This window comes from Lepidochelys olivacea (assembly GCF_965140295.1).
Source record: "Lepidochelys olivacea isolate rLepOli2 genome assembly, chromosome: 2".
In the NCBI taxonomy this organism is placed as follows: Eukaryota; Metazoa; Chordata; order Testudines; family Cheloniidae; genus Lepidochelys; species Lepidochelys olivacea.
The window spans coordinates 9,133,896-9,151,817 of NC_140412.1; the positions used below are offsets into that span (position 1 = coordinate 9,133,896).

At 48.6% G+C, this 17,922-nt stretch overlaps 1 protein-coding gene across 6 annotated transcripts in view; it reads left to right on the forward strand.

The window, feature by feature from the left end:
- Positions 1-17,922, forward strand: part of LOC311516018 (uncharacterized protein) — a 77,212-nt gene that overhangs the window by 20,239 nt on the left and 39,051 nt on the right. For 5 of the 6 annotated variants that reach the window (XR_014710290.1, XM_084619626.1, XM_084619628.1 and 2 more), the window contains exons 4-10: positions 4,848-4,961; positions 5,186-5,290; positions 6,889-6,987; positions 12,030-12,131; positions 13,177-13,278; positions 14,734-14,832; positions 16,379-16,579. Coding sequence is in view for 5 of the 6 variants with exons in the window: in XM_084619626.1 (XP_084475752.1) it covers positions 4,848-4,961; positions 5,186-5,290; positions 6,889-6,987; positions 12,030-12,131; positions 13,177-13,278; positions 14,734-14,832; positions 16,379-16,579 (822 nt within the window). In the remaining variant the exon portion in view is untranslated. The remainder of the gene's footprint in view (positions 1-4,847; positions 4,962-5,185; positions 5,291-6,888; positions 6,988-12,029; positions 12,132-13,176; positions 13,279-14,733; positions 14,833-16,378; positions 16,580-17,922) is intronic. The other variant, XM_084619629.1, reaches the window with a different exon arrangement.

Below are 17,922 nucleotides of genomic sequence, written 5' to 3' on the forward strand. Positions count from 1 at the left end.
AACCTTGTGTCCCTCGTCCCAGGGCCAGCGTCTGAGGTTAACGCCGGGCATAAGCGAAGAATGGGCTCCCGATGAACTGGGCAGTGAGTGGGAGCAGGAGTTGTGGCGGTAACAGGCGGGATTCTTCTCCCCACTCCCAGGGAGTCCTTGTATCAATACCCTGGTTCTGGAAGGGTGCCAGCAGCAGGCCTTGCTCAGCCACTTCACACCGGCAGCCTGCCCTCGCTGAGCTGAATTCAGCCGTGCTCTTTGTCCCCTGAAGGACTGAAAAGAAATGAGGGATGGATTTGGCAAGGGCTTTGTGAGGGGAAGGAGCTTAAATACCAGACAGATGCCTTCGGGCTTGTCGACACTAGAAAGTCCTATTGCTTTAACTATAGCGGTACCATTAAAGATGCACAAACACCATACCCCAGTGTGGACAGTTATATCAGTATAAAACTGCTTAGATATATAGCTGTTCCTGTACAGGAAGGGAAATCACTGTCACCTTTATACTGGTATAACCTGGTCTATACTACAGCTTTTACCTGTATAAATCTATCAGTAAGATATCACACCTCTGACCAACAGAACTATACTGGGAAAACGTGTGTGTAGACGAAGCCTTAGCAATCTAGCTTCGCTCTTGTTAGATAAAGACAATGAACAGAGCACTCCCTAAGGGTGCATTGTCTGACCCTTCCCAATCCCAGGTCTGAATCGAAGTGTGTTTACGGGGCACCAAATGGAGTGAGGGTTAGCAACTTGGCTTAAAGAAATCATCGGGGCAAAGCATGACTGTACCTTAAACAACATCTCAGTGTGATGTTGATCCTTGGCTGAGGTCTGGGTTTTCCTTCATTTTTCTAGCTTCTTTTCCAACAGCTGGATGGGTGGGAGGATCTGGCCTAAAGGATGCTCATCAGTGGCTTTAGTACTGCCCTCCTTATGGGCGGCAGGAGTAATGGGCCCCACTGGTCCTGCCTCCCACACCTGTAGCCTCCTCACTAAGGGCTCTGTGAGAAGCAGGTGCCAGTGGTGTGGTGCAGCACTTCCAGGGGTATTTATTGTGCCCTGGGTCCCATTGGGTTAAATCCACTGAAAAGTTTTGGAGGGCATCACCTGCTCTTGTGCTGAGCCCAGGACACTGTGTGAGAGTGAGGGGCTCACTGAGAAAGAGGCCTCCATTCAGGACTCCAGCAGAGGTCCAGGCGGCTCTTTAGTAGGGACATCTCCTCATGCAGGGGTTAAATTCTGGCCCCTTTCCATGAACAAGAGCCAGCGAGGGGAGCAGGGAAAGCAGTCCAGCATGATAAAGGGCTGTGCTGAGTGTTGGCACCTGCCAGCTGGCACATCTGAATGGTGGCTGTGAATGACAGGAAGAAGGCAGGCTACCCACACAGCGCTAATCCTGTTCTATGGAGGTCACCCCCCACTGCCTTTCTGAGCCATTGTTGTTGGGCCCTCTGCCCTTACCCCACACTTGGAGCAGCAACAAAGGGAAGTGGGGAAACAGCATTCAAATTCCCAGGGAATGCAGGGGTGCCTTTAAGATTCAATTTGAGTGTTCACCTTTGTTCCATTTAGGATATCTCCTTGGGAAATGCTAATGCATAAGGCAGGGCCCAGCAAGCCATGCCTGAGAGAGGGCTGTAGTGGTAACTGAATGAGTTAAGTGAAAAACCTTGGGCCAAGACATTTGCATGGGCATCTTCTGTCCTATTCGCTGCGAAAGCAAATGATATCACTGGGTTGCCCGCGTTCTAGCTGGCTGCATTCTGTTAGAAATGAACATGGTCTATTGCAAATGAACAGTGGCTCCATCAATGAAGTTTGCAGTGATCATTTTGAAAGAATGATGGATGAGGAGAACTCAGTGGAGGAATTAAGACATGTCCACTAAACTCTGGGGCATGATAGATTGCATTCGAGAGGAAGAGATTGCAGAGGGAGAAGGTACATGGGCCAGATAAAGTACCGGGGAGATGCAGTGTCATCAGTGGGAAGGTATCAGGTATCTTACAGGTTGGTTTAATGTTATTCTGAAGAAAGGGAAAATGCCGGATGAATGACATAAAAGCTTTGTGGTGCTTATAGTTAAACATAAAGGCAATGTTACACTGAGTGCTAATTATGGCCCAATTAAGCTGAAGTCACGTGCTATGAAAGTATGGGAGATGATTACGAAAAGTGTCTCTGTTAAATGGTTGGAATTTGGCAGGGCCAGTATGGATTCATGCTGGGAAGGAGCACGACTGATGCCACTGATGCGATGAATCCTCATGGAGAAGTTCAGTGAAAAAAAGATGGTAACTGGACATGGTCTTTGTGGACCTGGAGAAGACGCAGGCTTACGTCCCAAGGTGTCTGTGGCAGAGAGGTGTGCCAGAAGGATATGTCCATCTTCTCCAGGATACGTATGATGGAGTGACTACTGTCGTCAAAACTACCTGGGGCTCCAGTCGAGAATTTCCAGTTGATGTCGGCCTACATCCGGGTTCAGCATTGAGCCCCTTTTTGTTTGCAGTTGTCGTGGCTGTGATAAGTGAAAGTGCATGGGGAGAGTTGCCTTGGAACACACGGTTGGCTGATGATTTAGTGATCTGTGCAGTAGATCGTGAGACCCTGCAAGCTGACTTTAAACTGCAGCAACATCGTTTGGAGTGGGCTTAGAGGAACATAAATACCGAGGCTCAGTGGTTGCTGATGATGGTGCCATTTTGAGTGATGTCCGGTATTGTACTAACCTTGCCAGGTGCAAATGGCGGGAGCATGACCCCGGTTGTCTGGGACAAAAAGATGCCAATAAAGATGAAAGGTAGAGTGTCTAAAACTGTAATTCAACCCATCTTAATGTATGGGACAGAATGAGGGCCAGCCACAGGGAAGCAAATCGGTATGGTCGCCACCATGGAAATGAAGATGTTGAGGTGGTAAAGTAGTTGGACACTCCTTGGTAGGTTGTAAGGGGCCTAATGTGGGTTGCTCCAGTTGCAGACAAGTGGAGGGAGGCTAGGCTACACTGCTGTGGGCATATCTAGCAGAGAGCTGAGAGCTGTATTGGTAGGATGGCTCTTGCAATGGTTGTGGACAGAAGGTGACCAAGAGGGGGAACCAAAGACTCGGTACATGGATCAGATATCAGCGGACCTCCAAGAGATCAATCAACACAGCAGCCTGGTGTATGATGATGAGTATTGAAAGAAGGCTATAAAAGTCACCGACCTCAAACAGGGAAGTGGCAAGGAAGAAGATGACGACCGCAGGGTGGCAGCTGGGACGGCATGGGAGGTTACTTGGCACCTAGATGCAGCGGAGGGCTTTGGCACTCTGGAGATGACACAGCTCTTCTTTCCCTCCCCGTGTGGAGAGTTGGAGGTGACTCAGATTTTTGTGGACTAGGGCTTGAATTTCGAATGTCCAACTTTGACCTCAGCCGTCTGCCCCACTCCAGTATTCAACCCAGCCTTTGGTCCTGCATCCAATACCGGTGCATAAATAAAACTAGTTTAATCATGTTGCTATTTGAATTGTCACTGGTAGGCTTCAGTGTCAGTCATATCAGATGAAGGGTCGCAATTCACACCCCTCCAATTATTGCTTCATGCACATTTGCAGGCTTGGGACAGGGCACTGCATCAGCTGACACATGAAGGGTTAATTCGGAGCCCGAAGGGCTAGAAATGCGGTTGTGTTGTAACTGAAAGCTTAGATTTTGCAGCAGCGAGCCGACTTTGCGACTGCAGAAAGCCAGACGCTCTGCCTGCAGCTTGCAGAGCGGCTGTGCATGTTGGAAGCATGCTGGAGCTTGTGCTTCTCTGTATAAAGCACCTGCATCTTGTGGGTGAGACCTAACACAGAGGTCCTGCCCCCTGGCCATCAAGGGGTCCCCTTGTGCTTTGTGTAGAGTTGTTAGCTCCAGTGTCCAGCTCAAGCATGGTATTCATGCTGCCTACAACTCCCCTGTAGTTTCCACTCTGCACGTATCTTCTCTTCCCCTCCACAGCTCCAGATTGGCGATACTGGGTGGTTCCAGCCTATAGGCAGCTGTCTAGCCCATATATACTCATACACGGGCTCTGATCAGTGTTTAGAGTGCTTTGAGACCCTTTGTCTGGAAGGCACTACTCCAAAGCCCATTGGAATCAATGGGAAGATGTCGGGCTGTGTATCAGGCTCCATGTGAATCACCAATCATGTGAATCATGATCTCTGGCCTATCTCCCGAGGTTGTTGTGTGGCTTAAGCACTTTGACATCCAGGGATGCTATAGGAGGCAAAGTGGTTTTCTTACATCCAACTGCCCCTCACTACAACGCACTGTGCTACCTCACTACCCTGAGCAGGGCATGTCCGTATAGTGGTTCTACACCTCAAACAACCCAAGAAAGCCAGAGCAGTAGGGGAGGGGGAATGACTCCATATCTAGCACTCACCTCCCTCCATAGCCCAGTGCCATGCTAGGATCGTAGCCGGCCAAGCATTCTTTACAACAGTCGCTATGGATCTGAAGCCCCTTGTGAGAACACCTTAGCAGCTCCCCTGGAAAGTGGCTCTGGCTGTTCACTGTTACCCCGATGACTCATTTCCTGGTGCGGTCTCTTGCTCGGTGAGTGAATTGCTCAGCTGCACCCAAGGCAGACTGCGTAACTGGAGTGCCGTCCCTAGGGAGAGGCAGCTTTGTTCTGCAATAAGAGAGCTGCCCCTCAGCCCCTTTCAGCACCAGCATCCGTTGTTATTTCTGTGGCCCCAGAGGTGTGCGTCAGGCTTTTCAGGTGAAGAAGAGATTAAAGGAGAAATCCGCAGCCTCTGCCCCCTAAGGATGTTAGTCTAAATCTGCCCCTTGCCTTCCTTCCCCATTGCAGCCCAAGGAGCAGTTGCCACTTCATTACGCAGCCCTCCGTCCCACTGGGGCTGTCGGTGTGATGCAGATGCTGCTGAAGGCTTCTCACAAAGATGCTAGACTGAGCCAAGACCAGGTGAGCAGGGCCCTTTCCCTATATGTGACGGGGGCAGTGAATTCTTGTAACACGGGCCCAGCTTGGAGGCCAGACTTGGCACTAAATGAACGCCATGGGCTACAGGGGCAACCTGAAACATGTGTCTCCATCTCCATGCCTGAGGCCCACGTTCCCCAGGGGCGCTGCATGAAAGGCGTCACCAGCCCCGCCAAGGCTTTGGTTTCTTTCTGCCCTCTCCGCAGGACGGCCGCTCTCCTCTCTTCCTTGCCGTGGAAGCTGGGAAGCTGGGAGTCTGTAAGGAACTGCTTTCCACGCACGCCGAGGCCCAGCTGAGCGCACGGGAAAAGGTACGGGACACACGCCCACCCCACCGCTGACACCGCAGCACATCCTCCGTTGGTTTTGTGTCTTCCCCACTGCTGCATCACCAGGGGCTGGAGAGATCAAACTCTATCTAAGAGCTAGCCTGAGTCCTACCCACTCACTCCCCATATGCCCCCCTCCAGCCTTCCGATGGACACACAGAGCCTCAGCTGGTGGAAATCGATGTAGCTCCATTGACATCAATAGAGCTATGCTGATTTACACCAGCTGGTGCTTACACTCTGTCAGAGGAATTAAACCCCTCTGCAGATTTGGTGCCTGTTTGTTTCCTGCTCTTGGGCTTCCTCTGCTGGTTCTGAAGAATCCGTTAACATCTATGCTGTGGGCAGACAGGCGAGCAGACAGGGAAAATAGCTTGTGTCCATTTCAGGCCCCATTCAGGCGGGCGGAGGGGAGGGGAGGAAATTGGTGTTTGCCGAATAGAAAATGTAGGGGGTTAATAGGGGAAAAAATAAATGTTCTTTTCTACTGTGCGTTAAAACAGTACAATGAAGAGCAGAAAGAAAACCGTTCAGAAAAGTCTCCCAACATAGCACCTCCATTAGCTGCCTTGGTGTCAGAGTTACCCCAGGCCTGGCATTGTAGGCCGGGCTTGATCCGCCTGGGTAGAGCTGTGATGGGGGGATGGAAATGGAACCGCAGATGGCTTGCGGTCAGGCAGGGCTGTGTGAGGGGGCCCTCTGGAGTAGCTGGAGGCGGGGGTGTTGCAAGCTAGGAATGAGGTGCATTGGTAGAGCTGCGTCTACGTGAAGCTTGCGCAATGCCTGTCCTCTTGAGTCAGAGCTGGGCCCTTCGAACGCCCAGAACAAGGTAACCCTTCAGTATTCTGCAACGGGTACTAAGCAGTCCTCCAAAGGGAAACCCTGAACATCTGTGCAGTGGTGGCAGCAGTGGCAGATGAATAGGCCTGTGCCCAGGGGCTCCAGCCAATTTGGGGGCCCCAGGAGTGCCAGAACGTGTGTACAAGGGGGGAGGGCCACCATCACTGGGACTGTGGCCCCATCCGTGCTCCTCCTCTTCCCCCCGAGGCCCCACTCTCTGGCCAGGCTGGAAGCCAGAGCTAGGCTGTGGTAAGAGCCACCCAGGGAGCTTGGGCTGCCGTTGAGATCCCCAGAACTTCCCTGGGTGGGGTGCCCGAGAGCAGGCCGCAGCCCATGGGCCCCCCCCAGGGCAGGTGGAGGGGGCTCCCCACAGTGGCCCAGGCTTTCTGGGCATCTCTTACCATGGCCCAGCTCTGGCTTCCAGCCTGGCCAGAGGGGAGGCCCTTGGGGGGAATTGGAGGAGCAGAGGCCAGAGCCCCAGGGGAGGTGTGGCGAGCCATATGTTCTTTGTGCCCAGGGGGCCCCAATAAATCTTAATCTGTCCCTGGGTGACGGGAGCAATGTTAGGCACAGATAGTGGGTGACTAACAACAGAAAATACAAACGACAATGCCGGTATTCAATGAGCCAGAGTAATATGTTCTACAGCTCCCGAGATATCTGTGTTATTGGGGATCAGCTACCATTTTCTGCATGATTGAAGATTGATTGATAGGCAAAGTGATGCTGGTTCATTACAGAGATATGGCGACACTGTGCTGCATGCAAGCTGCAGGAAAAGAGATGTGGAAGTTGCCAAAATCCTTGTGGAGTATGGAGCTGGGGTGGATTGCCAGAATGTGAGTATAACATACGCAAAGCTTGGTATTGTGAGCACAAGTTTGGCCTTTGCTATCATTAGAGCTGAGCAGACAGCTGGAAAAAGTCCCCTGATAGCCGATCAGTTGTAAAAACAAATCTTGCTTCTCTCTCTTTGTGACTCCTTCGTGTTTGCTTTGTACAAATACTGGAGTGATTAGGTTTCACAAGCATGAATCCTCACAAGAAGCAAGTTTTATGCTCAGTTCCTGAATATTTGCTAAAAATGAATTTCAAACTAGGACTGGTTTTAATTACAGCTGTGAGAATAACCGATTTTTCAGTTCACAGGCCATTCTGAAAAATCGGGGGAGGAAATCGTTTTGGGTCAACCCAAAAACTATTTTAATAAAATGTTTCAGCAAATGGAAAAGACAAAACAAAAAAAGTTTGTTTCAGGTCAAACAAAACATTTCATTTGGACAAAATGGAAACATTTAGTTTCCAGTTCAACCATTTTACATTGTTTTGATTCTTTAAGAATATTAAAGGAAATTTTTAAACACACAGTAATTTCAAACCTCAGAATGGAAATTTCATTTTGAAAATGTCTAAATTAATTATTTTAGAATATTCTTGACCGAAACAATTCAGTAAAATCAATACGAATTCACAAAATGTTTCAATGTTGCCAAATCCACATTTTTCACTGAAAAGAGGTTTCAGGCAAAAAAAATTGTTTGCCCAGCTCTAGTTGTAATATCCAAAATCTGTGTAGTATTGGTTGGTTACATAAATCATCCAATCACAGAACAGAAAGAATGTCATGTGATTTATGTAACAAACCAACAGTGTGTGAATTTCAAAGTTTAATATTGTGAATGATTCCTATGGGGGAAGTCAAAAGATAAATTCAAGGTTGTAATCTGATAATGAAAGCTCAAGAAGTCAATCATAGAATCATAGAATATCAGGGTTGGAAGGGACCTCAGGAGGTCATCTAGTCCAACCACCCTGCTCAAAGCAGGACCAATCCCCAACTAAATCGTCCCAGCCAGGGCTTTGTCAAGCCTGACCTTAAAAATATCTAAGGAAGCAGATTCCACCACCTCCCTAGGTAACGCATTCCAACATTTCACCAACCTCCTAATGAAAAAGTTTTTCCTAATATCCAACCTAAACCTCCCCCACTGCAACTTGAGACCATTACTCCTTGCTCTGTCATCTGCTACCACTGAGATGAAATCATTACTTATGAATTATTTGCTCAGTTCTATAGCCTACAACCTTGGATAACTGAAGACTTTGGTGAAAGATTGGTAGTCATCTAATGAAAGGTCAAGATCAAAACGATATGCTGAGTATGATATACTGAATAGTCAGTCCTCACCATACCTCCCCCCACCACATGCTGTCCAAGTTGTAATATTACATTCAATTCAAAATTATGTTCTTTGATATTTAGGTAGAAATATGTTCCAAGGCAGGGCATTCCCAAGGCTAAGTGTGCTCCAGCAACATCATCTTGGTCACTGTGCACTTCCTTTGAATTGAACACAGTCAATAATACTTTAAAATTTACCTTCCAAAAAGAAAACTGGAATAGAAAATACTATTCGGCAGTGTGGTTGCTAGATATTTCAACCTTCATGTTGCACTAGCACTAGACGGCGGTGGTTTATATATAATTCTCTGAACCCAAAGCAATCCAGAGCTATTGCGTTTGGTGGGGTGGGGGGGTTCACAAGCTCTATGTAGCTTCACCAGTGGAGTTTAAATTCCTGAATCCAAGGCATAAGCCAAAGGTTCTTCAATTTTTTGGCCTTCTCTCCTGAGGAGCTGTTAAACAGTGAAGGCTCCTGGACTTGCAGCTTAAACTTGAGGTTTCTTAAATCAAAAGTTCCTCTACATGGAAGTATTCAGCTAGCCGAGTTTACCAGCTCATTGATACACTACATTATCCTTTAAAAATCCACTCTTTAACTGCATGCATGCTGAAAATGAATTTAATAACGATGATAGAGATCATGTGCCTACATAAAATTAGTGACGTTAAATGTTTGCAGCTTTAAATACTCAACTAATTTGCTTCACGCTTATTTTCAAGTCTCCCTGGCTATGGCTGCACTAGGAACATTGGTGCAAGTTAATTAGCAACAGAGCAGTTGCAGCATCGCTTACCAACAGTGTAGGTGTGATGCCCGCCATGTTGGCAGATATACTGGTTGGTTGAACCAGTGACCTCCGGAGTTAAAAGCCTGAGTAGCTGTAGCTTGAGCTGAAGAGGCAAGGCTCCCTAGTGGGGGTTGTAACAGACTCTTATCCTCTGGATCGGGCACACAGGGGTAGGACATGGTTTTCCCGTCCTGCAAATATTTTCGAAAGTTCAAAATTTGTCCTGTCTCGAATTGGGATGAAAAGTCAAAATCTCAAAAATGTTCATGAACCAAAAAACTTGCTTTTTTTTATTTCCATTTTGGGTTATTCAAAACACTTCATTTCAAAACATTTCAATTTTGACTTCTTTCACCTTTTTCTCCAGTCTAATTAGCTTAAACTAGAAATCAAAAAGTCGTTTTCTCTCCAAAAGTTGTTTTGAAACAGAATTTTCCATTTAGAAAAATGTCAAAATGAAACATTTCAATAACTCGGAAACATTTTTCTTGACATTTTTCCAAGTCAGGAAATTTGTTGAACCCGACCCTGTTTCACAAACAGTTTTGGTTTTGACAAATCAGCATTTTTAGATGAAAAATTCCTGACCAGCTCTCCTCAGCAGAGGGTTACATCAGCACTAAGGTAGACAGGACTCTGGAGTTTTTGACCCTGGTTTCAAAGTTGTGGGACCCCTGTTTCATATGGCTTCCAGGGTCTGTAAGCAAATGGGGATGATTGAAGAGGTGGGGTTGTTGTTCTTCCGCTGTACAATCTTTGTGTGTGTGTCTCTCTCTAGCTACGCTATGGATTGAATCCTTCTAGCACCACCATTGTGAAAAGGGTCTAACTATGGTCGTTACCAGTAGTAACAGTAGCATACAGTAACAGTATGTCAGTTTCTCATAGGGGGGCTTAGAGTCACTGAGCAGAAATGAAAGAGGTCCATCGCTCTAGTCAGGTTCACAAAAGTCAGGGATTGAGGCAGGCTCTGTGGGTAAAAGAAGCGTGTAACCAGCTGGGGGCCAATAACCTTTCCCCAAATTATTTGTTCTCTTCCTTGTCTTCTTCTCTAATAAACCCAAAGGTGCAAAAAATAAGGAAAACACCTGTTACAAAGAGCTGCGCAATCCTTTGTGAGGTCCTTTCAGGGATCCCAGAAGAAAATGGTCTCTGACAAGAAGTTTATTTTCATTAAAACTTTCAGGACCAATTTAAACAGTCAAATAAACAAAGCAGTTTTGTAGAACTGCAAGGCCAAAAGGTCCTGGGTTATTTATAAAAGTCCCTTAAGTGAATTAGGCAAAATGCCAAGATAAATCTCGTCTGCTAGCATTCCAGAACCAGGACAGACTTAGCACTAGCACTTGTCAGCTTTGTGCTGAAATATATTGAAAGGCCCATGCGGGTTCAAATCCGCCTTCTCCTTCCAGCGTCTGGCAGAGTAAGGAGGCTGGTTTTAAAAGGAACACGTTGATTCGAAGGACAGGTTCCAATGTGCAATCACACATTTACAAATGTACTAATCAGAAATGGTTCCAACCACCAGGCGACCAACTCCCATTGATCATGGTCTCTGGTTATGTTTCTCTTTGGCAGGAATGCAAGCACCATTTTCAGTTCTATATTTTCCCCAATAGTTGGCGCTAACAACTTTCACAAGAGTTACGTGGTTCGGTGGTTCTCAACTGTTCCATGCCAGCACCCCAGGTTAGCTAAGAAAGAGAGCGGACCAAATTCGGTGATGAGTCCTGGCCACGTGCCACCTGAGGCACATGGCACATACACTAAGACAACCCCAGGTTACAGCAGAATAGTTGTGGGGACCCCCTTTTATCTAGCCATAGAGAAGGGGAGGATGGACAAGACCCACTGAGACTTGTTCACATACCTCCCCACCGAGCTGAGGACTTGTGACCTAATTAAACACACTTCATTGGGGTGGCTTCTGAATAGATGTAACTGAGCGGAGAGGTCCATGGAAGTGTATGCTGGAAGCTCTAGCATGCCTACTGCTCAAGGAGAGTCTGCTTTAGCTGGAGTGGTGGGATCTGGGCTTTTGGAGCAGAAGGCTCCAAGTTCTATCTGTAATTATGACCCAGGAAGTCCTCAGCAGAGGGTCATAGATTCTTTACATAATACAATAAAAGGAAAACAATGGAAGGAATTAATAGGAACTGGTCTCTTGTCAGTGTCACAGTGTACTGGCTTTCGGGGCATTGAGAACATGGGAAATTGCCCAAGGGAAACCATGGGAGTTGGGTTGCATGGTAGGTTGGGTTTATTCAGGGACCATCTTCTTGTTTTGTGTTTGTACAGTGTGTAGCATAATGAGGTCCTGGTCCATGACTAGGGCTCCTAGGTGCTCCAGTAATACAAATGATGAGTAATAATTCAGAGTTGATCTGTCCCTCGTTGAAAGCCTGATCCAAAGCTCGTTGAAACCAATGAGTTTTTGCATAGGCTTCAGTAGGCCTTGGGTGAGAGACCCCCGCAAGAGACTCATGTCGGACTGAGAGATTGTCCTGCCTGAGCTGCAAATACCTCCCATTTGCTAGAAACCTGTTCTCTGTTTGCAAACTGCAGGAGCTGGGCCTACCCAGTTCTGGAGCAGTGCTGCATCTCTGTAAGCTGATCTGGCTTTGTTTAGGCCAGACCCTGCTCTCCAGACAGCAGCAGCCCCAACGCTACAGGAAGCTGCCCCCTCACTATCTCCAGGCTTGGAACAGTGACATTGGTTAACCAGGTGATGTCATTCCAGGAGGTGAAACTTTCAGGGCAGAGGAGTGATGCTTTAGTGCAACACAAGGTGGCCGTCTCAGGTACCCAAATTCTCCTGCCCAGTAGGTTGTTTGCTTGGACTAATGGCGGAGCCGCTGGGCAGCTTGGTTACACTACAGCCAGGACTTTCTAACGCTCTTTGTTTTAGGATGAAGGTCAGACTCCTCTACATGTCGCTGCGTGGGAAGGCGATGAAGCCCTGTTGAAATTCTTCCATCACTGCAAGGCCAATCCTAACGTAGCAGACAAGGTGTGTAAAAGGGGGCGGGGAGTGGGAACTGGCTGACTTAGGGACTGCTTAATGGGATCTCGAGTCCTTTTCTTCTGCACTTCAATACCAAACGGAGAGGTGTAATAGATGGGTGGGTGGATGGGTCAATACCCTCAACCAACAGAGCATACAATGTGCAGCTCTGCACCATCAGAGTAAACTGCCATTGGCTCATCCTGAGACAGAGACACGGTTACTTAGACATGCCAGAGAGCTAATTAACTCTTTACAGAGCATCCCGAGAGTCCAGTTTGAGTCATTTTGGGACAGCTAGTGGAGTGATATACCTGTGAAACTGGCGGACACTACACGATTCCTTGAGGGGCACCTTTGATTACAGGGTTTCTGGTGTTAATGGCCTGGAAGCCCTCAAACCTGCATCTGCCTCAGCAGGCAGACAGTCCAAACCAGGAACTTCCCTCCCTTCATTAAACTTCATGGTGCTGGTGAAAGTGGTTCGACCTCCTCCCTTTCCCCATCCATCCAGGCAGGCAGCAGCCCTAGGCAAGGTAAGGGAGAAAAGACTTTCAAGGGCCCATTCCAGTCAGCCTGGGGTAACAGCCTTTCCCCTCTTCAGTAAGGATCTGTCTTTTAACTGATTCAATTCAATGAAGACAAAGAGGCCCGAGCTGTTGAATGAACTGGTTGATCATTCATGCAGTTGACTCTGCAAATGTTGCTTGGTTTAGCTGTGTTGTTGTGGTTTAAACAAACGTTTGGGTGGGCGGTAGTGCTGGTAATAGGTTGACACCCTTGGCAGGTTGAAGTCATCTAGCCAATGAGCAAGTACCCCAAGAACAGCAGCCATGCCAGCTTCCCCACAACTTCCACAGCTTCAGATCCAGGCTTACCCTGGCTATACAAAGTGTAGTAGAGGCAGGTGTTGATCTGTTCCAACTGAGGGTATGTTCCGCTTAGGTTTGCACACAGGCTCTCTCCCTCCCAAGCACACATTACACTTGCATATAAATGCCGGCAGCTCCAGTTGCTTCCCTGGAAACACTGCTCTCTTTGATGGTTGCAGATGGACAGGTCCCCCTTGCACATCGCTGCAGAAAGAGGCCACACCAATGTGGTGGAGTTGCTGACAGAGAAGTTCCACTCCAATGTGCTAGCTCGCACTAAGGTGAGTGTGTGTGGGTGTGTCTACGTTCCTCTGAGTAGCAGCTTGGCATACGGGCCAGAGAGGACCACGACTTGTACCCACTGTTTGGTTGCTGCTCACAATCTTGAGCTAGACAAAACTGGCTTGGAAATTAGGTCCTTGTTGCCTTAGCTTGGCGCCACACCCTCAGCATGTCTATTCACACACAGTGCTGGGAAATGAAGTGTATAGCCAAGGAATAGGCGAGAATTAGCCAGCTTTCTCAGTCAGGGCAGTGCAAGTGCCTTTCTTTGTCAGGGAACTGGTTTGTTCAAAGACGTTTGGGTTGTGGGCACAAAGGTCGCAAGGCTCTAACTGGAATCCACACGGAAATGTGATGTGGGGACACTTCCACTGTAATACACTGGCTGCGCATGTTGCCATATGGTGGTGGCCCATTGAAAGGATAAAAGCCCTAGTGCAGGGGTGGGCAACTTTTTTGGCCCGAGGGCCACATCTGGGTATGGAAATTGTATTGCAGGCCATGAATGCTCACAAAATTGGGGGTTCGGGTGAGGGAGGGGGTGCGGGTCCTGGCTGGGGGTGCAGGCTCTGGGGTGGGGCTGGGGATGAGGGTTTGGGGGTGCAGGACAGTGCTCCAGGCTGGGACTGAGGGGTTCAGAGGGTGGGAGGGGGTTGGGGTGCGGAGGTGGCTCAGGGATGCAGGCTCCGGGCGGCGCTTACCTCAAGCAGCTCCCAGAAGCAGCAGCGTGTCCCTTCTCCAGCTCCTATGTGGAGTCTTGGCCAGGCTGCTCTGCACACTGCCCTGTCCGCAGGTGCCACCCTGCAGCTCCCATTGGCCGCGGTTCCTGGGTGCGGAGCCCCCCTGGCTGCCCCTACACATAGGTGCCAGAGTGGGGACATGCCGCTGCTTCCAGGAGCCGCGCGGAGTGGGCCAAGCCCCTGTCCCCGCTCCCTGGTGGGAGCTCGAGGGCCGGATTAAAATGTCTAGAGGTCCGGATGTGGTCCCTGCGCCGTTGTTAGCCCACCCCTACCCTAGTGCCAGCTGAGGAGGATTCACTGTTGTGTAATGTGGGAGAGGCCAGTGTTTGGGCTGATTTTCTGTTCTATCCTCAACATTGCCTGTGTCCACTGTAGCTGTGATGAGCATGTTGCCTGTAGGCGCCCAGCCCTCGTTGTAATGTCAGTCACAAGCAGCACAAGTGCTGGTGCATTGTGACAGCTGCCCAGAAGGGCCCGCGCACCAGAAAGAGCCTGTTTCCGGTGCACAGGTGAAAGCAGGAGACAGCTGTGGTACAGGAATACTATACTGATGAAATTGGAGGGACAGAGGGAGATGGGGCTGGGACATTAGGAGGGGAATGGGAGGCAGGGTCCTTATCTGACCCATTCCACCTGTGGAACCTTTGCCCAGCTTCTTGCCTAGCCCAGAGATTCTTGTCATTCTTACTTGCTGCCCATCCTTGCTCCCTGCAGGACGGTAGCACCCTCATGCATGTTGCCTCTGAGCATGGGCACCCTGACACCGCTCTGGCTTTCCTGAAGAAAGGAGTCCTGCTGCACATGCCCGATAAGGTAACCCAGCAAGGAGAGTCAGGCAGGGCCAATGTCAGCTGCTAGAGCTGCTCCAAAACATCCAGCCAACACTTGGGTTCGGGGGGACAGAAAACGCCTTTTCAGCCAAAACAAAAATGTTCACGAAGAAGATGGAGTGGTGTTGTAGCATGTCGGTCCCAGGATCTTAGAGAGACAAGGCGGGTGAGGTCATAGCTTTTACTGGACCAACTTCTGCTGGGCAAAGAGACACACTTTCAAGCCACACAGAGCTCTTCTTCGGGTCCTCGTCTCTTGAATATCCTTGGACCAACAGGTCCTGAAGAAGAGCTGTGTGTGGCTCGAAAGCTGGTCTCTCTCCCCAACAGAAGCTGTCCAATAAAAGACATTACCTTGTGAAAAAATGTCACGTTGTTTGAAATTTATCAAAAGATTTTTTAAAAGCTTACTTTCTCCCCTTCATTTTTTTACTGGAAAAGTAAAAATTGAGACAAGAGAGGTTTATTTCCCACCACCCTAGCAACTTATGATCTTATAAACCATCCCAGACAGTAGCATGCCTGGGACAGACACCATATATCAGATATGTGAACTGTGTGGCAGGGCTCCACTCAGCTGTCACTGATTTAATTATGTGGCATCACATAAGTCATTTTAATAACGTTCTGCCTCGGTTTTCCTATCTGTGAAATGGGGATTTCTACCTTTCTCCTAGTGAATGGTATAAGACTCACTGTTTCCAAAACACACCGAGATCCTGAGTGCTAAGATGCTGTAGGAGTCCAACTTGTTTATTAAACTGTTTCCATTAGCCATACTGCTGCCCTTTACTGCTGCATCTTTCCTTCCCAGCTGTCGTCTTAGCCTGGAGTTGCATCTGCTTTATTGAAACTGCATTTCCAGTCCCAATAAACCTTGCATAGAACACACTAATGTTGGGGAAATATATTCACCTCTGGCTGTCCACCCCCTGCCGCCCCCCCCCCCACCCCGCAAAACAAAGTGATATTTTTGGGGAGGGGAGAAAATTTCACTGAACATTTCAAACCCAATGAAAAATGTTCACTTCTTCGTACATTTTCCATACCTTTTTCTGACAAGCTCTGGAGGCTGCCAGGTGTCTCACATGCATAAGAAGGGTGCCAGGAGCAATATTTCGGTATCACCAGGACTTGATTTATGGAACTGGCAGAAGTCTTTCTCATTTCAACACAAACTTTCATCCAAATTTCGATGACGGTTACCCCCAAATTACTTTCATAATCCCCCACACACAATTGTTTCCCCACCTAGCTTTCTATATTTCCACTTTTCTTAGCCACAAAGAGCCAGTGTAACCCCCTGATCCATGCGTGTTGTGTCCCCCATCTCATGCCTGATCCACGGTGGATGTGAGTCTGCCACAGCCCCAGCTCCACAGAGTGGCCGTACCAGCTCCTCCGGCACAAGTGATGCCCCAGCCCTCTGGCAAATCGATCCGCCCCGCACACGTTAAGGTGTCAGAGTGGATGGAGGGAGTGAGTGTTGAAAATCCAAGCGCCCGTGGAACCAATTGCCTCTCTTTCAGAATGGGGCGGTCTGCTTGCACGCGGCAGCCAAGCGCGGTCATGCTGCCGTGGTGAAGGCCCTGCTGCAAAGGGGGGCAGAGGTGGACGCTCAAACCAAAGAAAACTACACGGCCCTGCACATTGCTGCCCAGCACTGCAAGCCGCTGGTGGTACAGACTCTTCTGGGCTTTGGGGCCCGGGTCCAACTCAAGGGAGGCAAGGTAGGGGCGAAACTTGGGGTGTGACTCTTCCTTGCAGGCGGTGTAACCTTAGTTCCTGCTTTCATAATCAGTGCTTCTTTCTTACTTCCTCTGCTGTAACAATACCATCTTATTCCCAATCCCCCCGGCACCCAAGCGGGTTGTGTTTTCGATGCCCTCCCTGTATCAGAGGGGTACAGACTGCCAAGTGATCAGGATCTTTGTGGGCTCTGCTGGGATTTCATTCACTGACACAGAGCTCTGCTGCATCCAATTCTAATTTGCCCCGATCGGTTTTAAAAAACCAGAAGGCTACTCCAGGCTCCCTCTGAACCCGGTTGTAGTGTTGTTGCAAACGTACACCAGGTGGCGTCACAGCACCACCCGCCAGCAGCGTTTTCTGCACCAGGGAAGAACAGCTAGCCGTGTGCCTGAACCGCGGGGACTGGCTGACATGGTCTCTCGCCAGCTGGGGTGTGAGAGCCCTGAGCACACGCAGGGAAACCCTTCCGAAACGGGACACCCTGGGATGGATTGTAGCTGGCTGGGGTGAGGGAGTTATCAGTGTGTACCCCCAATAAAGCTAATGGGACCTGTACAGACAGCTCCTCTGGGCTGGAAATATTCCTCTTTATTTGTATGATGCTGGAACAAATAGAAAGACATTGTGCAGATCCGTTAAGCACCACTTCCGTGGGACACGAGCCGCTAGCCATGCTGTAAATGCTTCTGAGGGATGGAGGTTGTTAGGGATTTATAACAAGCAGTGATGGCAAAGCCCCTAATAGCGAGATCTAAAGGCTGTGGAATATTCTCCCAAGGGAAGTGTCAGAGGCTTTGTAGCCAAGAATAAAAGACAGTAAGTATATTTAGGATATAGAGGTGAAATATACGTATTCATGAGTATTATGACCCAGGGCCTAGAGGCCTGTAAAATATTCAGTTGAGCCACACAAGGCTTAGGCCTGAAACAGGTTAGCATGACTATACTGAAAGATAACCTGGTGCCGATAAAGTGTAAGATCACAGTAAAGGATGTGTTAAGTGCCGATGTTCGGGAAACCATGCAGCAATAGACTGGAAAATATGCCACAATGTTCCAGTTAGTACCGCAGGATACCTGAAACTAACATTTTGGGGAATTCTGTAATAGCCTCTAGTTTCTATGGTAACTCATTGATGTAGATGTTACTGACAATAAGGGGGTAGCCACTGAGAAATGGGACACCCCTAAATCAGTGGAATGTGGATACGGATAAGTATGGAACCCTTATGCATATGTATGAGCCTTAGCATGTGTAAGCATGACACAGGATAAAAGGTGTTGTCAGGCCTGTGTGCTGGCGGGGATGGGGATGGGGGAA